Source organism: Marmota marmota, unplaced genomic scaffold (genome assembly GCF_001458135.2).
Source record: "Marmota marmota marmota unplaced genomic scaffold, marMar, whole genome shotgun sequence".
Taxonomy (NCBI): domain Eukaryota; kingdom Metazoa; phylum Chordata; class Mammalia; order Rodentia; family Sciuridae; genus Marmota; species Marmota marmota.
In genome coordinates, this window is record NW_025999977.1 from 31810294 (window position 1) to 31832884 (window position 22591).

Here is a 22591-nt window from a genome sequence, read left to right on the forward strand (position 1 = left end):
TACCCTGCTTTTCTAATAGTTGATGCAAATTATGCAAACCCTAGTGAAAGACATAAAACCTGCTATAAACAAGTTATATTTGAATTTTATATTCTTGTCTTAATTTTTAGAAGTTTGGCAGCTAAATTTGACTCTTATAACGTAGAGGAAAACCAGTATACTGTGGACCACAGGTAAGAGGGAACTTTTCAATAGAATTTGTTTAAAGATATATTTGTTCATTCAACAAAAGTTTCTTAAGGGCCGGTCATAAGATTAAGTTATACTCCCACCCAAACAGTTTTATAGTTGTAGCCCAGTCAGACCCACAAAGGATCATTGTCTCCTGGAGAAGTAAGGTTTAGATAAATCTAAATGAAATGTGGTAAATATAGATCTCTGTGATGCTCATGAGTTTTTCTGATATCCATGGATGTTATTGATATCGAAAGCAAAAATCCTGTAAGCCTGTGTGTGATTAAACAACAAGTATGCCTGTAGGAATCAGAATAGATCCATTTGGCTCTGTTATCTGTTCTCTAGTTTCATATCAGATTTCACTTGAAAAAAGTTGTTCCTCTATTGTAGATGATATGTTTGGGTTTAAATTAAGCATCTAATGCCAGGCATGGTGGCCCATGTCTGCAATCCTAGCAGCTTGGGAGACTGAGGCAGGAGAATCACAAGTTCAAAGCCAGGCTCAGCAACTTAGCAAGGCCCTAAGCAACTCAACGAGACCCTGTCTCTAAATAAAATATAAAAAACAGGCTGGGAATGTGGCTCAGTTAACTGTCTCTGGTTAAAAAAAAAAGCATCTGAAATGAAAGAGGTCTGTTTGCAAAAGTAGGGCATTGAATACAAGTTTAAAACAGCAACGAAGAACCTATACATATTTATTAAGCCCCTGATATATATCTGGCACTATACTGGGCATTGGGTTTATTATAGGACCAAATATAACCATTTTCTCCTCTCATGCAGTTTGGAGGGGATGACCAACATTAAATATGTATTTACATAAAAACATCAGTAATTACTAAATGTGGTCGAAGCTCCAAAAGAAATAGCATGGTGAGAAGTGGAAACAGGACCCTTGAATTTAGTATTAAGGGTGAGACAAGATTTCCCTGAGGTCACATTTGTGGGGAGACCTGAGGATGTGTTAGCACAAAGAGATGGTGTAGAAGGAAGAGTGAGTGAGAAGGTGAAGGTGGAAAAGGTGATGTGCATTTGAAAAGCAGACAGGCTGTGTGCTGGGAGCATAACGAGGAGGGCCGAGTGCCATCGGGTAACACCCGAGAAGGAAGTGAGAGGAAGATCCTATGACACCCCCTGGGCCCTTTAAGGGCTTTCTGTTTTTTGCCAAATGCAAAGATAGACTAGAGGAGGTTTAGCAGGAGGGAAACATGATCACATTGAGTTTTCAGCATTCTGGTTGCTGTGTGATCATGGACTGGACTGGGGCAGAAGAGGAAGTGCATGTCCAGTAGGTAAACTGGATGGACGCGTGGCCTGGGATGAAGACACTGGAGGTGGAAAAGTGGGTAGGGTAGATTCCAGCAATATGATTAGAAAGAATTGGCAGGGCTCAGTGATGGTACGTGGGGTTTGAGGGAGAAGAGAAAAATAGGTTATTATAAATCAAGGCAGGTTCAGAGTATCTGCTCATTTCTCTAACAGTGTAGAAGCTGTGGAGCAACAACAGAATGCTTCCTTAAAGTTTTATACTTGTGGAAGGATTCTTTGGCTTATGTACAGCTAGAAGTTGACCGTGACCCCTAGGGGCGAGGGGTTGGATTCTCTATGGAAGGAGGAGGAGCAGAAGGGACCACCCTTTGTGAATGAAGAGTCTGCAAACTAGACTTTTAATAACCAGAAGGGGAGAATCATGTTGACAATTCAGCCCTTTTCACTGTGAAGGGAGGTGGGGGAAGGGAGCAAATACCAAATCTCAGAATAACAATCGTATTTATCTCTAAGGTTTGCCAAGGATTTTAAAGATATAGAACGAATTGGCAAAGGTGGATATGGCCAAGTTTTCAAAGCAAAACACAGAATAGATGGAAATATTTATGTTGTTAAACGTGTCAAGTATAATAACAAGTAAGTAGTAAATGTTTTATTTTTTTAAATGAGGTGCTTGTTGAACCTGCACTGTTTTTTTTTTTTTTCATGTTTCTCTTTTTTTGTTAGCATATCATTTACTTCTTTCTGGTCCTCCTTAAACATTTTATTCTACCTAGAGCTTGGCTTAATCTGAAATCATCTCATTTTACTGTGGTTATTTTAGTTAAAAGGGGGGTTATCCACTGATCACTCTTTTCAGGCAGTCTTGAAAACTGATGCTATAGAATCATTTGGTTTAAGGTGATCTTTGAGGTTTTCTAGTCTCATTTCCTTACTTTATAGATGAGGAATCTAAAGTCCAAAGATGTGAACTAATTTATCTGAGGTTAAAGCTTGTTGATACTTATTCTGGTTATCTATTATTGCATAGTATACTGCTCCAAAATGCAAAACAGTAAAAAAAAAAAAATTACTGTTTCCTGTCATGGTACTGTGTGTTGATAGTTCTCAGTGGGGCAATGTCTGTCGGATTCTCCAATATTCTCAGTTGGGAGTTATTTAAAAGCTTGATCAGGCTGGACGTCTGCGATGGACAGCAGGTGAGGCTAACTGTGGGCTGGATATTCAGCTGGGACTGTCAGTCATAGCACCTTCACATAGCTTCCTTGAGTGACCTGGGTTTCTCACAACTGAGAGGCTGGGTTTCAAGAATAATTGTTGCAGAAGGAGTTGTCCAAGTGATCAGGAGGAGGTGGTAAGCCTTCTTTTGAAGTAGTCTTAAAAGTTCCAGAGTATCATTTCCACCACAATATATTGGTTAAATAAGTCACTAACCACCAGCTCAGCTTCCAGAGAGCATAAATAGACTACCTCTTAATTCCAGGTATGTGTATGGGAAGGGAAGGAATTGGGATAATCATTGGACACTATCTACTGTGTAACGAGGTAGAGATTTAGAACTCATCTTCTGGAATGAACCATTGCTTCCTGTGTTTGTTTATATGTATAATCTGCCCCCTCCCTCACTAAATAGTTCAGGAAGGAAAACACATGGGAAAGAGATTTTGTTGTTGTTGTTATTTTATTTTTTGTGGTGCTGGGGATTGAACTCAGGGCTTTGCACATGGTAGGCAAGCATCCATCAACTGAGCTATGCTCACAATCCAAAAGAGGTCTTAAATCCCATGTTCTCCGGTTCACCAGTCTTGGTAGTTGTTCTCTGGCTCTTGTGACTTTGAGTAATTTGGCCACACTGATCTCTCTAGGACAGGGAAAGGAGGTGGAAAAAAGTTCTGGGCTAAGGAAAATGACATGAGCATAGGAGAAACAGACATGGAATCCTAGATGCTTTTCACCCCAAACAAACCTACTTCTCTCTCAGACCTATTCAGCATCAAAACAAGGTTTTTCCCTTCCTGTATTACTACATAGGAATGAAATAGTATTTTCCTTCTGTTAGATAGCTATTTTTAAAAATTGTGATAATGTTGATAAGGATTGAAAAACTTAGGTATTTCCAGTGCTTTATGAATTTTCAACATGTTCAAAACATACTTGGAAATATTAATCTAGAGCCATGAAAATGTTTATGTGCTTTGACCCAACAATTTCCTTTTTTGCAACTTCTTCTGATAGTATTATCCAAATTGTGGCTATATGCAAGGAGATATCAGTCACAGTCCATTAACAGTGGAAAATTAGAACAAACAAAAATATGCAGCAATAAAGAAATGGTTAGCGCTTGCCTAGCATATGTGAGGCACTGGGTTGGATCCTCAGCACCACATAAAAATAAACAAATAAAATAAAGGCATTCTGGTCCATCTACAACTATAAAAAATATTTTAAAAAAAGAAATGGTTAAATCGGTTTTGTTTTCTCCCTTAAGCAATGGCTGTTTCGCAGCCATTGAAAATGAGGGACATAGACTGCAATATTTACTCATGAAATGATATGATGCTGGAAATAGCTTCATAATACTCCAGGGGAGGAGGAGGAAATGGGTAAGAGAACAAACGAAATGAGATCAGCCAAGAGTTGATAACTGTTTCATTTGAGTGATGACTTGGCAGGTGTTTGTTATACTTTTTGCTCTATTTTTTTGTGTTTCTAAAATTTTATATCAAAAACTTTATATTTGAAGCCAGGTGCCATTGTACATACCTGTAATTCCAATTACTAGGAAGCTGAGTCAGGAGGATCACAAGTTTTAGACCGGTCTGGGCAACTCTGTGAGATCCTGTTTCAAAATAAAAAGTAAAAAGGGCTGAGGATATAAGTTAGTGGCAAAGCACCCCTGAGTTCAATCCTTAGTACTGAGGGGAAAAAAAAGCAACTTTATAAATGATGCTTATACAAGCTTTTTAAAAAGTATTTGTTTATTTTTTAATTGTAGTTGAACACAATACCTTTATTTATTTATTTTTATGTGGTGCTGAGGATCGAACCCAGGGCCTCACACGTGCTAGGCAAGCGCTCTACTGCTGAGCCATAACCCCAGCCTTATACAAATTTTGTTACAAGGAAAACTGTAAAGATAGCATATCACATGAAAAAAAGATAAAATTATATAGTATAATTACAAATATACAAACATGTATGTGAACAGACACTATCAGAAATAATCTTAAATAATAACTGATTTGGGGGAGATTGTCGAAGCATCAGTAATTTTTTCTTTAGTTTTACAAATTTTATGTCACATAGAACTTCTTAAAAATAAAATTGTAAAATGCTTGTGTATCCCACATCTTTGGAAACTCAATTCTTTTCACTCTATTTATCATGGATATGTCAGAGCTTTTGCTAAAACCCATATAAAGCTTCTGTAGTATGTAGTGAAGTTTCTGCTTCTCTGCATAAATTAACACTTTGGTATGTTTTTGTCACACTTTGGAAATTCTGAATAAGGGACTGGGGTTGTGGCTCAGCAGAAGAGGGCTCGCCTAGCATGTGCGAGGCGCTGGGTTCAATCCTCAGCACCGCATAAAAATAAATAAAATAAAGATATTGTGTCCAACTATAACTAAAAAAAAATTAAAAAAAAAGAAAAAGAAAATTCTGAATGAGGTTTTGCATGTTGCCTGGGTTACCTACCTTTATTGTCCAAATGGGGTTTGCTTGTGAAATCCCAAGATTTTAACACATTGTCCAAACAAAACATGGTATATGATTTAATTATCATGTTGTGTCACTAGCATTTAAAAAACTAACTACAAATGACTTTTAAATTGAAGCACTTCACTCACTGCTTTTTCTTTTACGTTGAGAGTGAGAAATACTGGGTTTTTTTTCCCCCTATATATTCAATTTTTCCTCCTGGATCCCATTCTAAATCTTGATGTAGGAACCACAATGACTGTTTATTAACTGTGTGGACAGTTTTCTGCTATTTGAATGTTTTGTATTTATCAGGGATATATACTGACACATTTGTGTTCCTGTTCCTTTTAACAGGAAGGTAGAGCGTGAAGTACAAGCACTGGCCACATTTAAACATCCCAACATTGTTCATTACTGCAGTTGTTGGGAAGGAGTCGATTTTTATGAGGATCCTGAAAGCAGCGCAATGTAGGTAAAAAGAAGTTCTCATAGCTGTAACAAGGTGGAAGGAAACCGTCATTTCCTTTCATGGATGGAAAGAGACCATCAATCATCACAATAATCACAACCAGTTCTGACAGATGCTGTTGTGCTCCTCCTAGCCTTGCTCCAAGTTGCTTTTAAAAGCCTTCTGTTAAGTCTGGTAGAGTAGAAGAAGAAGAACGGGAGAGGGGAGGGAGGAAGAGAAGGAAAAGGGGGAAGGAAGAGGAAGGATCATGAACTAAAATCAATTTCCATGAGCCCAACTAGTATGTATAACTATAAAGCTCTAATAATAGTAAAACATTTTTTAAAAATAAAAACCTTCTTTTAGCTGGGTGTGGTGTGGCATTCCTGTAACCCCAGTAACTCAGGAGACTGAGGCAGGAAGACTGCAAATTTAAAGCCAGCCTTAGCAACTGAGCAAGACCCTGCTTCAAAATAAAAAATAAAAAAGGCTGGGGATGTAACTCAGTGGTAAAGAGCCTGTGATTTCAATCCCCCCTACTACAGTTAATTAATTAATACCTTCTTTTATGTCCTCAGCTGTTTTCAAAATTTCAGATTTAGCTTTCTTAACTCCACTGTTTAATATATAGCTCTGCCCCCACCTTAGGACTCAGCAAGGTCCTAAGAAACTTAGTGAGACCCTGTTTCAAAATAAAAAATAAAAAGGGCTGGAGTTGTGGCTCAGTGGTTAAGCACCTCTGGGTTCAGTGGCCAGTACCAAAGAATAAAAATAAAATAAATAAAATAAATCAGTCCTCTAACTTTTATCTCATAGTAAGCAATTTATTGCCACTTATCCTAGAGTTTTTGCCCTATATAGTTGTGTTAGGTTTGTTTTTCCTCAACCTCTCTCCTATTAGGCTACAGTTCCTATAATGATAAGGATAGTGCCTATTCATTTTCTCATTTCTAGGTGCCTGTTTTGTGCCTTTCACAAAGTAGATGCTCAGTTGATTGATGTGAATTAACATGTTTCAAAATTATATAATAATGGAATCTGGCTTTCTACCATTAATGGTCTTGTTCCTGTCTATTAGCAAAAATGATCAAGGGTCTTTAGCTTTAAATAATGAGCTGGCTTGTATTTTGTAAATGAGCAAAACAAAAATCTAGATACTTGGAAACCTGTGATTTAAATAGAAAATGGCTTATGATATTTTGATTTAAATTTATTATATTTAGATTTCTGTTTTGAGGTATGTTTGGGTGTACATAAGAAGCTATAATTAAAAATATTTTTAAAAATTTATTTTTATTGCTTTTAACATTCTGTGAATTTTATATCCAGAATAAAGACCAAGTGCCTTTTTATCCAAATGGAATTGTGTGATAAAGGGACATTGGATGAATGGATTGAAAATAGAAGACAAAACGTACCAGACAAAGCTTTGGCTTTGGAATTATTTGAACAGATAGCAGAAGGAGTGCATTATATACACTCAAAAGATTTAATTCATAGAGACCTCAAAGTAAGTGGGAAATGTACTTCATAAGTTGATGACTGTAACTTAGTAATTGAAAATTTTATCTTCTCTGGTTTTAGAATTATGATTGATCAATAGCCATGGCAAAATACTGTCTCTGATCCTTTGAGGTTAGAAGGGGTCTAGAGCATGCCTCAGTTACCATTCTGTGCAGATACTCAGAAGATCTCCGGGGCTGGTGAACTGGGGACAGTCTGACTATCAGCCAAATAAGACTGCTCATTCACATCCAGTCCTATTTGGCTGATAGTCAGACCCCAGTTGAAAGACTAACTTTCCTAAACTGAACATTTCTGTACAAATAATTGTGGCTGCTACCACTCAGGCTTGTTCAAATGTCATGGTTCCCTATTCCCTTAGTCCTTACCCCGAGGAGAGTGGGTAAGGGTTGCTGGGTCTAGAGTCTAGTATTTTTTTTGGTTAGGCCTTGAAGTTTGGCCCAGGATTGGTAAACTGCAGTAATCCAAAACTTGGAGCATGTATCATTCATAATATTTTTGTTTTCCTTTGGTTTTTATGGTCTGAACAAGCAATGTTCCCGTGTTTCTTTCTCATCAAAATGAAAGACAAAGAGGCAGCCTTTTAGTCTCTCCTCCATACTCTTTTCCCCTTCCTCACAAATGATCTAGGCTAAATCCTACCTCTGAGCCTTTGCTCATGTTCTTGTCTCACAGACACTCTTCTGCCTATTTCCTTTAGTCCCAACTCCTTTACTCAGCCTTCCCTGATCACTGTGCCAGAAGTCCCTCATCCATGTGGATCTTGGTTGTCTGCTTACTCTGCCTGTCTAACGCAGCCAGGAAAAGGAAAGGAGCAAAGCAGTTTCTGAGGAAAATAAGTGCCCATGTGTAGAGTTGTTGGCTTGACCTAGCTAGGATTCAGTGGCCCCTCATAGAATACTGCTTGGGTCTTCCCTGGGGCTGGATGTCTGATACTTTGACGTGTGAGCCCACCTGGTTCTAATAGTTAACGTTAACGCTATCTAAGAGTGATTTCAGAAGTTAGAACATTAGATGGACCATGTTCAAAAGAAGAAATTGACTGTATTGGTTTGGGATCAGTCATACAGTTAAGTAAGCCGTTAAGCAATTGTTTATCTGTTAATTGAATTCTAATCTGATTGCTAATTTCTGCCCAGGGCCTGTCAGGCTGGCTTTTCAGAAGCTCCTTGTATCCTTCCCTAGTCTTTTCCTTCTCAGTTCTTTTACTAGGCTCTGTCATAAATGTTACTCCACAAGGTATGTGTGTGTAGAGCCCAACATTGTGTTTAAAGTCTAGCCTTTGCCCGAATAGCAAAATATTAATTTCCACATCAACAACCTTCCTGTTTTCATGGTCTGTGGGATATTGGTCAATACCTTCTACAAAATTGTGTAATGGGGCTGGTCACTCTTCATTCTGTACTTCTTTTTTTTTTTTTTTTTTTTTTTAATTGGCTTAAAGGATTACTTAGGAAAAATAATTTGTGCTAGTTGTCAGCTCCCAGGTAGCTTAGAATTCTTTCAACATGAAGGGCATGTGTTTGTAAGAAGTTGATAGAGCCCTGGAAAAGTTGACATAAAGGAAGCTCCTTGGAGAAGTTCTGCACAGGACATTCTGGAGCATTAGTAGGAATGGATCCATTTAGAGAATCTCAAAATTGGATGGGGTCTTAAGGGTGTTTGCTTCAATCCTCATCTGATCCTGAACTCATATTTGTGATATTTCCTCTGGTAGATGTCTAACTCCATCCTGGGATTCGGAACTCTCTCACTCTTTGAGCCACATAATCAGTATATCAGTGTATTAGAATATATTAAAGCAAACCTTCAGGTCATGTCTACCCTGTAGACCAGGATCCATCCCTGGATCCCTTCAGAATGAGTCTACTTTTCACTGACAAAGCTGTTGAGATACTTGGAAGTGCCTATACCCCAAGCTACTTCTGCTGTTGGCTAAAAAGTCTTTCTTTCAACTGGCATTGTAGAGACTGTGATATTAAATTCTCTGATTTTGACTACCTGGATAAGGGTAAATGCCATAAAAGTAAATACAGAAGTAGCCTTTGCTAAGATAATTTGGACATGTGGTATTACTTTGTCAAATTGGTACATATAAACTAAAATTTGTATTTTTTTTCCCATAGCCAAGTAATATATTTTTAGTAGGTGAAAAACAAATAAAGATTGGAGACTTTGGACTTGTAACAACCCTGAAGAATGATGAACTGCGAACAAGAAAAAAGGGAACGTGGCGATATATGAGCCCAGAACAGGTAAGTTCCCTTTCCTCTCTGCTCTTATATATGTTGCTTCTTTAATTTTTAAAAATTATAAAAATATTAGACCCTTCTCATAAAATTAAAGCATTAGAGAAGTATATAGAATAAGAGTTGAAAATTCCCTTTGTATCAGTCAGTTTTTTTCCTGCTATGATAAAAAGACCTGACGAACAAAATTTAGAAGAGGAAAAGTTTATTTATTGCTTATGGTTTCAGAGATCTCAGGTATAGATGGCCGACTCCATTGCTCTGTGTTGGAGATGAGATAGAACATCAGGGCAGAAGGGCGTGATGGAGTAAAGCAGCTCAGGACATGTGACAATCAGGAATTAGAAAAATACTCCCCTCAACTGTGGGTTTAGGTTCTGGGACACCTCCTCCTACCCCACAGATTCCAAATCCATGGATGTTAAGCCCTTCTATGAAATGGTACAGTATTTGCATACAGCAAATACTACATATGCATCCTCCCATGTATTTTAAATCATCTCTACATTACTGATGATACCCAATGAAAATGCCACATACAAAACTATTATATTGTACATTGCTCAAGGAATAATGCTTAAACAATAGGAAAAAGAGTCTTTACATGTTCAATACAGATGCAGAGTTTTTTCAAGATTAATCTGCAGTTGGTTGAATTGTCAGTTATGGAAGCCATTGATAGAGGGCCACCTGTATTTCTGTGATAATCTGGTAGATTCCTCAAAGTCAAATGACTGAATAGAATGATAAGTGCATTTCACACATGATAAATTCTGCCCAGTTGTTGTTAAATAAGAGAGTCTAGTCAGGTGTGGTGGTGTACCCTCCCAGCAACTCTGCAGTCTGAGGCAGGAAAATTGCAAGTTTGCAGACAGCCTCAACAACTTAGTAAGACCCTGTCTCAAAATAAAAAATAAAAAGGACTGGGATGTAGCTCAGTGGTGAAGACTTCTGGGTTCAATCTCTGATACCAAAAAAAAAAAAAGAAAAGAAAAGAAAACAAACAGAGAATAAAAGTGGGGGTCTAACAATAATCTTCCAATAAAAATGAGAATGCTGTTTTCTCATACTCTTGATCAAACTGGTGTACTATCAGTCTTCATTATGACCAGTGTGATGAATGAAGATGCCTTGCTATTTTTGTTTGCATTTTTTCTAGATTTTTTAGTAAGCTATGCTATCTTTTTATAAATTTACTTATGTTTTTTCCCTGTAAATTATCTATTCATACTTTTCCCCATTTTTCACAGTTAGGTTGTCTTTTTTCTAATGTATGTGTAAGGAATCTACATATTTTGGGTATTGATCTTGTATCTGTAACCTATGTTAAAGTCTTTTCTCCTTGTTACTTCGTTTATCATGCCTTTTGTGGTACAGAGTTTTTAAGTTATCATATTTATCAGTATTTTCTTTATCATTCCTGGATTTGTCATTTTTATTTTATAGGCCATTTATTACATCACGAGAGTTTAAAATATTTTGACTTTTTGCTAATAATTTGCTTTAACTTGAATTAATTTTTGTGTATGTGGAAGGAATCTAACTTGATTTTCCCCACATGAACATGCAATTTCTCCATCATCATGTAGATGGAGAAATAGTTTATGATTTAAAATACTATAGGGAAAATTCATGGTCATGGAAGGAGGGAGGAATAGGAAGGTAATTACTTAGTAGTTATCATTTCTGTTTGGGAGGATGAAAAGTTCCATAAATAAATGGTGATGATGGTTATGCAACATTGTAAAGGTGCTTAATGCCACTCATTGTTCACATAAAAATGGTTAAAATAGGTAAATTTTATGTTATGTTAGACTTTATCACAATTTAAAAAGTGCTGTTTCATCATATGTAAAATTCCTACATACTTGTGAATCTATTTTTGGACTCTGTTCCATTTTTTTTCTCTTTAACATTATTCTGTTTTAATTATTGAGGCATTATAAAATAGATTTTTGTGTTTGAACAATAAGACCTCCCTGCTCATAATTTTTCAGTTTTAAACCATCCTTAGTGGTTCAGATTTGTAATTCCGAGTGAGCTCCAGCAGCAGAGCGTCGTGTTCTATGACTGGTTTTGGGGGTTTTGATAGCTGTTGCATTACATTGAAAGATTTGGTTGAGAACTGACCTTTTTGTCTCGAGGAGATTGGTACGTCTTGGCGCTTGTTCAAGTCCTCCATCAATTAGCTTTTGCCAGGCTATCTACAGTAACAAATAGACCCTGGATTTCTGATGACACACAAAGCACCTAGAGTTTATTTCTCTGTCATGTGCTAGGCCAGCAACGCTGGCAGTTTTGCTCCCCTGTTTCCTTTAGGCTGAAGGTAGAATCAATCTGGGTCTCACTGCCTTTGTAACAGAAAGCAATAGTGGAACCTTGTGGTGGCTTTTACAAGTTCTGTTCATCAGTGGCACATACATGCCACACTTTGTTGCCCAGAATAGATTGCTTGGCTCAGTTTGGGACAGTGGGGGTAGGATGTGGAATCCTCTCCCTGGGAAGCCAGTACACAGTTGAGAGCACTAGTACATTCTACCTTAAGGTCAGTTTTATATTATTCAATGAAGTGAAAACACTTGTAAATGAAGGTTATTCATACTTCTTAAAGCCTTTCCCTGAAACATATTTGTTTTGCTATTAAAATGGGATTACTTATATAAATTTGGTTGTTAGTGAGGGCATTGATCTTAAAAATATATTTCTTTCTTTTTTATTGTAGTAAAATACACATAACAGAAAAATCACCATCTCAAGAACCTTTTTTTTTTTTTTTTTTTTTTTGTGGTGCTAAGAATTGAACCCAGGCCCTTGTGCAATGCGAGGCAAGCACTCTATCAACTGAGCTATATCCCCAGCCCCGAGAACCATTTTTAATGGTGGCCTCAAGTACATTCATGTTGTTATGTAACCATCACCACCATAAATCTATAGAACTCTACATTTTGCAGAAATTCTGTACCCCTTAGTTAAGTTTCTTTTCCCCTTCCCTCCAAACCTTGACAACCATCTTTCTGCTTTCTGTGTCTACAAATTTGATTTGTCTACATATTACATATAAATGGAGCCATGTAGTATTTGTCCTTTTATGATTTATTTCACTATGTCTAATGTCCTCAAGGCTTACCCAGATTGTAGCATGTGCCAAAATTTCCTTTCTTTTTAAGGCTGAAGAATATTCCATTATATGGCCACTGCACTTTGTTTATCCATGTACCTACCCTTCAATGTGCACCTGGGTTGCTTCCATCTTTTGGAAGCTATTGTGATTAATGCTGCTTATTAATATGGTTGTACAGCTATTGGTATTTGAATATCGTATCTTCAAAAAAAAAGTTTTTTTAGTTGTAGATGGATACATTTATTTATTTTTATGTGGTGCTGAGGATCAAATCCAGTATATCACACATGCCAGGCAAGCACTTTACCAACTGAGCTACAGGCACATCCCTCCCTGAATATTGTATTTCACATATAGACTTCTTATACTAATACTTTTTTAGTTTGGTTGATTACTTCTTATCTATTTTTGTCTCTTAGATTCTTCATCTTATTGTTCATTTTGGTTTTTAAATGCTCTTTTAAGATGATTTTTACTGATTTATCTTTCAAAATACTCATACTATTCTGTCATTGAAGAATAAGTCTACTGAGGGCTGGGGTTGTGGCTCAGTGGTAGAGCACTTGCCTCGCATGTGTGAGGAACTGGGTTTGATTTCTCAGCATGACAAATATATATAAATAAAATAAACATTCATCAACAACTAAAAATAATAATAATAAAAAAGAATAAGTCTACTGAACTAGCTGATAGCTTGATAATGTAGAATGGAGAGAGCACTCACTGTGAAATTAGAACACAATAGGAAGCTAATGGCTTTATTAACTATCTCCTGCATCCTACATTGTCACCCTCAGAATATTAAAAAGGCATTCGTCATTGTGCTTTTATTTTTCTTAGGTAATTTTTAAATTTAAGTACATTTCATTGAGAACAATTTATCTACCATAAAATGCACATATCTTAATTGTACCTGTATTAGTTTTGACAAATGCATACTCCTATGTAACCTATAAGCCCATGAAGATGTAGGACATTCTTCCTACCCAAGAAAATTCCCTCAGGCCCCTGTCAAGTCAGTCCTTCCTCCTTATTGCCCATAGGCAACCAGTGCTTTCATTTCTGTGATTGTATTTTAGGTTTTCCTGTTTTTGAACTTCATATGAGTGGAATCACATAATACAAACTTTTTTGTACTTAATTTCTTCATTCAAGGTAATAGGTATTGGAGAAACTTTAGTTGTTATTTGTACCAGTAGCTAATTCCTTTTTATTGCTGAGTAGTATTCTGTTATATGTGTAACATGTTTCTCCTTTGATGGATATTTATATCATTTCTAATTATAGAATATTATAAATAAATATGCTATGTGGGCCTGGGCTGTGGCTCAGTGAGAGAGCACTTGCCTGGCATGTGTGAGGCCCTGGGATCGATTCTCAGCACCACATATAAATAAATAAAGGTTGGGGCTGAATCTGGCCCAGCGGTAGAGTGCTTGCCTCTCTCGTGTGAGACCCTGGGTTCGACCCTCAGCACCACATAAAAATAAATAAACAAAATAAAGATATTGTGTCCATGTATAACTAAAAAATATTTAAAAATAAATAAAATAAAGGTCATCAACAACTAAAAAATTTTTTAAAAATTAAAAAAGTAATAAATATGCTATGAATATTTGCATGCAAATCACTTATTACGCACTATTTTAATTGCTTTACCTGCTATATCTGATTTAACTCCACACTCGAAACTGAGGTCAGTATTATTTATTGGCCCCATTTTACAGTTGAGATTATTCCTATGGGAGTAGTTAATTTATACAGGTTGTTCTGCTATTCAATGGTAAAAAGTTAAACCCTTGGCAGTCACACTCACAAATCCTGCTATGTTAATAAACAGACTTTGTTGTGTGATATAAAAATTGTGGTCAATAGTTTTTTTGGCATCAGAAGATATATTTATATCAGGTGAGTAATGAAGCAAATATATTTTTGGTCTCTTCAGATTTCTTCAGAAGAATACGGAAAGGAAGTAGACATCTTTGCTTTGGGGCTAATTCTTGCTGAACTTCTTTACATATGTCCCACAATTTCGGAAACAGTCAAGGTAAATAATCTCAAAGAAAAAGTTAAACAACACAAATGATTGGCTGTCATCTTTGCTGCACTGCTGCAAATAGGTATTGTCCTCATGTGAGGGTGGTCTCGAACGTATTAGTGTATGATTGTAAGTAAAATATGTATTTTCTCTTGCAAGTTTTGACAACCATTTTTGTTATAGACCAAAACCTTTGACCTTTGGAAGGTGTTCACATCTCATGAGACTCGAACTGGAGCCAGTCAGCAAAATTTCATCAGTGCCTTCTTGAAGGCAGACACTGTGCTAAGTGTCATGAGGGTTATAAAAATGAGCAAGCCTATTCTGTGGAAGTTAATTTCCTAAGAAGAAAGAGAATACAAGAGAACAATGTAGGTGTTTTAGGAGAAGTCTGTGGAAACAACTAGGAGGGAGATCTTTCTATCTGTAGCAGTTAAGATTTCATTGGAGGTATGTAAGCTGGACCCAGAAGGGTTGGTTGTTTCTAATAGTCCAAAATAGAAAGTAGGCAGTCCCAGCATGGAGATAGAAATGTGCAGTGTATTTGAGAACAGCAGGCAGTACAGTTTTACTGGAGTATGTAAGCAACAAGGAGTTGTGGTTGTTGGGGCTGGAGAGACAAGTTGTGACTAAATCAATGAAAGAATATGGACTTTCTTGTGTGGACAGCAGGGAATCACTGAATTGAGCAGTAGACAACTGCATATCCTAGTCTCAAGCTCAGGAATGGGACTTGCCTTGCAGCCACAGCCTTCTCCTCTGTAAAAGGGGACATTGAAAGTACCTGTCACATAGAGTTCCAGCAAGGATGAAGGGAGGCGTGAATGTAATGCACCTAATGCTTCCAAACATAGAATGCTAAGGATGGTTACTATATTGGGATAGGGTATGGGGAAGAGAGTTCTATTTGCTTCCTGGCTATAGAGACTTTTCCAAAGATCTGGAACTATCCTGGATTTAGGGTAATCTCAGCCTTTAGTGCATCCTGTTTATTTTTCCTCCCAAGAAAATGATTTCCTAATAAGTAAATATATATACATATATATGTATATGTATATATGTATTTATGTTTTGCCACCAGATTTTTGAAGATCTAAGAAATGGCATCTTCTCTGATGTATTTGACAGCAAAGAAGTAAGTGCTTGACACTAATCAGAATTCTATTTATTCCAATGTTTTTTTTCTTAGTATTAACTCTTACTATTATTACAGAAAAGTCTTCTACAGAAATTACTCTCAAAGGAACCTCAGAAACGACCTGACACGTCTGAAATACTGAAGACCTTGGCCAAGTGGAAGGATGTCTCAGAGAAAAAAAGAAACACATATTAGGGCCCTCTGAAAAAATATTCAGCTTCTGGTGTGTGTTTTTCTTTTAATTATCTAAAATCTACTAGGGGATATTGATGGATATTTACTGTTTATTTTAATTTTTCTTTCCTTAATTTTTTTTACTGCTTTTGAATGCAGGTTTTCTTTTTCTTTTTTTGGTACTGGGAATTGAACCCAGGGGCACTTTAGCACTGAGCTACATCCCCAGCCCTTTTTATTTTATTTTATTTCTCACTAACTTGCTGAGGGTCTCACAGAGTTGCTGAGGCTGGCCTCAAACTTGTGATCTTCTTGCCTTAGCCTCCGAAGTTGCTGGGATTACTGGTGTGAGTCACCACACCCAGATTTTTCTTTTAAAAAAAAAAAACTTCAAAAACATTTTTACACTTGTTTATTCCTATCTTATCTCTTTATTCTGTAAGAGAAAATATTTTCTTTTTATACCAATTAGTGAATGGACCAATTAATATGGTTATTAAAAGATTAATGTTTCTACATGCTCCTTCCCTCAAAAAAAAAAAAAAATCTTTCCTTGCCTTGAATAGCTTACAAGCCAGTTGAGGAAATATGGTATCTATAAAAAGTCAAATGATATACCATCACTTTGGAACTCAATTTGACATTATCTAATAAATTTGAAGCTATATTTACCTTCAAAGAAATCAGCTCCATTCCTATATACATGCTTACAAGAATGTTTATAAAAACCCTGTTTATAAAGGAGTCAAAAGAACTGGAAACAACCATAAAGCTCATCAAAAGAAGAATGAAGAAGACAATTATGTTTACAGTTGGGTGTGGTGGTGCACACTTGTAATCCCAGTGACTCAGGAGGCTGAGGCAGGAGGAGCAAAAGTACAAGGCCAACCTGGGCAACTTATTGAGGCCCTAAGCAACTTAGGGAGACCTGTCTTAAAAAAAGAAAGAAAAAAAAAAAAGGACTGGGTGTGTGACTGGGTGTGTAGCTTAGTGGTAGAGTGGCCCTGTGTTCAATCCCTAGTATTAAAAGAAAAAAATTATAAAAAAATTCACATATTGGAGTGCATTAAAAATGAATGCATTACAATGAAATGAATACCAATACAATATATCTCTCAGGAATGTAAGGTTAGGAGAGCAAAATAGATTTCAGAAAATATACACAGCAAACTCAATTTACATACTATTATAAATCATGCAATACTAAATATTTTTTTAGGATTCCCAAGAAATGTAATAAAACAAAGGGAAGGAAGGGAATGAGAAATATTAAATTCTGGATAGTGGTTATCTCAGAAGGGAGGGAGATAATGTGAGTGGAGAGGAGGACTTCAGAGATAATTATAATTCTTTCTCTGAAACTGACTGTTGAGTCCACTACACATTTTCTATTTATCTTAAGTATTTATTATGTCTGTTATAACAAATGCTTTGAAGAAAAGATAACTGTGCTAGCTGAAGAGCAGTAGTTAAGAATAGAAGGGGGGAGCTTTCAACCAACCTCAGGGCTTAGAAGTAACATGCCAATGAGACCTCCAAGCATGTGAAGTATTTGAAAGAGGAGAGAGCTCACCTGCACAGTCTGGGATAGAGGCATGGCATGAGTTCTGGAAAAGATGTATTTGAGGAATGTTGGGTGTGCTAGTTCACTGTCCTAATTTTGTAGAAAATGCTGGAAGATAATTTGAATTGCATCTTGGAAGACCTTGAGGGTTAATTGAGTCTTCAGAGCAATCAAGTATCATTCTAAAGCTGTCATGCAATTTTACAACTTTTAAAAGTGAATCAAGTAATCGCAGTGGCTTGGGAGGCTGAGGCAGGAGGATCAAGCTAGCCATAGCAATTTTATGAGGCCCTAAGCAACTTAGTGACACCTTGTTTCAAAATTTAAAAAAAAGTGTGTGGGGGGTGTTGATGATGTAGCTCAGTGATAAAGCACCTCTGGGTTCAATCCCCAGTACCAGGAAACAAACAAACAAACAAACAACAACAACAACAAAAAAAAAACTAGCCAAATTTTGGCTAAGCAGAGTAAGAGAAAATAGTTATATCAAGGTTTATACCTATTTTTAAAAGTATTCATAAAAATGCTTAATATGTGTTCAACTCCCAGTGCAGTATTTGATTAAGGCAAAGTTCATCAATGGATGCTAAAACAATTGGGTGAAAAGATGTTGGGAAACAGAATATTCAAAAGGGTTTAAGTGTTATCCCACAGATGATATATTACAAAGAGGAAAATGTCCTTTTACAATGGAGAGATCTGTGGTAACTACAATAACCAAATCATTCAATCTAGTATCACACAAGGTGGAACAACCTAACATATGCCCCTCCTGACATGATAGAAACATTATACAATAGCATCTAGCTTTCTTGCCCAAAGGGTCTGACTAGAATTCAGTCATGAAGAAATTATTAAATCCTGAATGTAGTCAATGTAGTCATTCTACAAGATAATGGACTTAGTCTTCAAAAACTCAAATGTCATGAAAAAAAAAGTAGGGGAACTATTCTAAATGGAGACAAGAGAGATCTAATGATAAAAGGCAATGCTTGAATCTTTATTGTATTCTGTACATTAAAAAAAAAAAATCCCAGCAAACGGCTACAAAAGACATTTTGGGAACAAATTGAGAACTTTTTGAGTACAGACTGCATAGTAGGTAACAATGTAATTGTTAATTTTCTCAGGTGTGACAATAGTTTTGTGGTCAAGGAGAAACATTTATTCTTAGGTAATGTATGCAGGAATATTTAGGGGTAAAGGGTCATGATGTTTGCGACTTTCAACTGGTCAGTAAGAATTGGTGCATATATGGAGAAGGAAAGAGATGGAGAGAGAGGATGCAAATATGATAAAATGTGTAGGTTGTACTACTATTTCAACTTTTCTGTAGGTTTGAAAGTTTTATGGGTGGATAGAAGTTTTTTTTTCTTTCTCTTTTTTCTTTTAACTAATAATGTCTGGTTTCAATGAATGAGGATATACTTAAAAAGAAAAATTTAAGAAGGTGGCCATGAGAATGTAGCCTTTTAACCTTCCCTTAGTGCAATATTTCTATTCTTATGAAAAAATATAGCATCTCTTAGCAGCTATTTATTTGTGAATATATATCTTTTCAGCCTCAAAAAAATAGTAAATAAAAAAGTATCTTCTTAATCAGAGGAGAGAGGCAAGAGCCAGGGACCTTATTTGCAGATAGTTTTGAAAGAGCCATTTGATCTAGTTACTTAACTAGAAACAGGCCTTCTCGTTAATTTTTAATTGCTACACATGCATATTATTTGTTAAATATGTGTGTTTATTTAACATAAACATATGTAACATGCATGCATGCTTACATTATTTATGTTAAATATGTTTAGCATATATATATGCACACATATATTCATATTTATGTGTGGAGTATGTGTATACATGTGTGTGTATGGCCAGCCACCTAATTTGTGGGACCAACTACAAAGTGTAAATGTAGGGCCCTTGTTAAAAAAATTAAAGGTGGACACTTCTGAGCATGGTCTTGTGCACAGATCACATGTCTGTGAAGCCAGCTCTGTGTGTACATATGTATGTGAGTATCTGAGAAGAAAATTTTAAAATTCATTTCACTTGTAAATATTTAAAAATGTATCTCTAATAAATAAGGTATTTTAGATTTTAGAAAAACCACTATATCATTGTCACTTAAAATTAATAAGATTTTTTTAATATCATACAATAATTAATCTGCATTCAGTTTTGTTATCTCAAAATATCTTTTTATTGCTTGTTTAAGTCTGGATCCAATAGTACATTTGGTTATAGGTCTCTTGTACTCTATAACATTTACCTCTGTTTTCTTTCCTTTTGCCATGTATTTAAAGAAGGACCTGGATCATTTGTCCTGTAGAACATCCTACATTTAGGATTTGGCTGATGATATCCCCATGATGTCTAGTTAGATCTAGAAGCTTGATTTGATTCCGGTTCACTTTTCTTCAAGAGTACTTCATAGGCGATGCTGTATACTTATTTTTGCAGTACTTCAAGAGGAACAAGATGCCTGATTGTTCCATTTTCAGTGATTTTTAGATTGATCTGTAGGTTATAGTGGTGTAATCCACTTTAAGGCTTTCCATCATTCTTTTACCTTACGGTTTGAGAAACCATTGATGATTGTTGCCTGGGTCCATTATTTCATTTTAGGGTTTGCCAAATATTGATTTTCTGATTCTACCAAACTTCTTGCATTTATTATTTGTGATTTTTCTATAGATAACTTTCTCTAAAGCTGAATGGGAAAGAGGGATAAGTATTTATCAAGTTTATTTTTCAGTGTTACTGGGGCTCGGACCCAGGGCCTTGTACACATGAGGCAAGCAACTACATTAGATTGCACCATATGTTTATCCCTTTTTTTAAAAAATATTTTTTTAGTTGTCAATGGACCTTTATTTTTTATTTACATATATGTGATGCTGAGACTTGAACCCAGTGCTCCACACACACTAGGCAAGCACTCTACTACTAAGTTACAACCCCATCCCCCTGCTTCTCCCTTTTTATACTATATTAACACGGTTTCCCTAAGTTGTCCAGTCTGGCCTATAATAGAGAACCCTCCTGCTTTAGCCTCCAGAGCAGCTGAGTAGCTATATTTTGACAGGCATGTACTAACCAGCACATGACAATGTTTATTGATTTTTTTAGAATGAGTTAGTGCCTAGCAACCTCCAAAGGTGACAAATGAGTATTTTTTTTTTAAACAGGGGTGTGGTCCAACCAGTACTTGGAATTAATGTGCTTAGAATGGGTTAGAGCAGGAAGAGACTCTATTTGAAAGGTTAGAAGGCTGAAGGACTAAGCTTGAACAACAGGAGATGTGAGGGTTATGGAAAAGGTCAAGGTCAAAGATTATCTCCAGGTTTGTTCAGGTGAGTGGCAGGATTTGGATGCCATTAAATAAAATATAATCAGATGAAACCCAAGAATCACATATGTTTGAGAGGTATTTTACTTGTCTCACCTTTACCTAATACACAGTTTTTAGTAATTTGGAATTTAAACCAGTAGTGGGGCCACCATCCATCCATCGATATGGTGAGGTACGTTCGGAAGGTAAAATGTTGAGTCCCATTTGGAGATCCAAGTTGGAGGCATTGCCAGAGGGGGAAGATGCAGAGACTGCAAGAAGTGCAGGTAGGAAACATTTGTATTTAGATGTTTACTGGCTACATATAAATGCCTGTCCAGTTGTCACTGGCTATAGTTCAGTATCTATGATTTTGACCTATCCTTATCCTAATCCTTCATTTTCCCAAAATGGTCATAGATGAAGGGATCAATTAATAAATGTATGGTGACATCACTACTGGCTTCAATTCTAACTTAAAAACTGTAAATAAGCAAAATTGTAAGGGAAATAAAATGCTTCTCAGATATGTGTGATCTTTTGGGGACTAATTTGGTTAAGACCTATTTTAATTTCTGTGGTTGTAGTAACAGATTACTACAAATTTGATGACTTCAAACAACACATATTTATTTTATTATAGTTCTGGAGGCCAGAAATGTAGAATGAGTTTCTCTTGGCTGAAGTTTTGGCAGGGCTGTGCTCCCTGGAGGCTCCCATTACACATCCCACATTCTGTTACTGGATTAAAGACCCAGATGCACATGTCTGTCTTCTCCTATCATTTCTACTGAAAATCCTGCAACTTTTTTTTTTTTGGTACTGTGGATTAAACACAGGGGTGCTTTACCACTGAACCACATCCCTAAACCTTTCTTATTTTTTTAAATTTTGAGACAGGTCTCACTAAGTTGCTGAGGCTGGTCTTGAACTTATGATCCTTCTGCCTCAGCCTCCTGAGTCACCAGGATTACAGGCATGTACCACCCTGCCCAGGTCTGTGTAACTTTTTAAAATAATGGTTTTAAATAAATGTTGGTGAGGATGTGGGGGAAAAGGTGCACTCATATATCGCTGGTGGAACTGCAAATTGATGCAACCACTTTGGAAAGCAGTATGGAGATTCCTCAGAAAACTTGGAATGAAACCACCATCTGTCCCAGCTATCCCACTCCTTGGTTCATACCCAAAGGTCTTAAAATCAGCATACTACAGTGACACAGCCAGATCAATGTATATAGCTGCTCAACTTACAATACCAAACTATGGAACCAATCTAGGTGTCCTTCAACAGATGAATAGATAAAGAAAATGTGGTATATATACACAATGGAATATTACTCAGCCTAAAGAAGAATGAAATGATGGCACTTGCTGGTAAATGGACAGAGCTGAAGAATATCATACTAAGTGAAATAAGCCAATCCCCCCAAACTAAAGACTGAATATTTTCTCTGATATGTGGATGCTAATTCACAATAAGTGTGGGGCTGGGGGAAAATAGAGGTACTTTGGATTAGGCAGAGGGGAGTGAAGGGAGGGGAGGGGGTATGGGGATAGGAAAGATAGTAGAATGAATTGGACATTAATACCCTACGTGTATATATGATTACACGACCAATGTGATCCTACATCATGTACAACCAGAAGAATGAGAAGTTACAATCCATTTACGTATGATGTGTCAAAGTGCATTCTACTGTCATGTATAACTAATTAGGACAAATTAAAAAAATAAAATAATGATTTTATTGAGTTCACATTCAATATAATTTACCTACTTAAAATATACAATTTATTGGTGTTTAGTATACTCAAAAGAGTCGTGCAACCATCACTACATTCCATTTTTAAAC

The 22591-nt window shown here is 36.4% G+C and overlaps 1 protein-coding gene across 4 annotated transcripts in view; it reads left to right on the forward strand.

Moving 5' to 3' along the window:
* The window catches only part of Eif2ak2 (eukaryotic translation initiation factor 2 alpha kinase 2), a 35754-nt gene extending 14054 nt beyond the window's left edge, over window positions 1-21700 (forward strand). For 2 of the 4 annotated variants that reach the window (XM_048804551.1, XM_015479767.2), the window contains exons 10-17: window positions 111-173; window positions 1960-2082; window positions 5503-5616; window positions 6926-7106; window positions 9247-9375; window positions 14436-14537; window positions 15610-15663; window positions 15742-16519. In XM_048804551.1, coding sequence (XP_048660508.1) covers window positions 111-173; window positions 1960-2082; window positions 5503-5616; window positions 6926-7106; window positions 9247-9375; window positions 14436-14537; window positions 15610-15663; window positions 15742-15861 — 886 coding nt within the window. In that variant the 3' untranslated portion in view covers window positions 15862-16519. Of the gene's footprint in view, window positions 1-110; window positions 174-1959; window positions 2083-5502; window positions 5617-6925; window positions 7107-9246; window positions 9376-14435; window positions 14538-15609; window positions 15668-15741; window positions 16520-21635 lie in introns of those variants that run through there. The other 2 variants (XM_048804552.1, XM_048804554.1) reach the window with 2 other exon arrangements.
* Window positions 21701-22591: the final 891 nt, after the last annotated feature.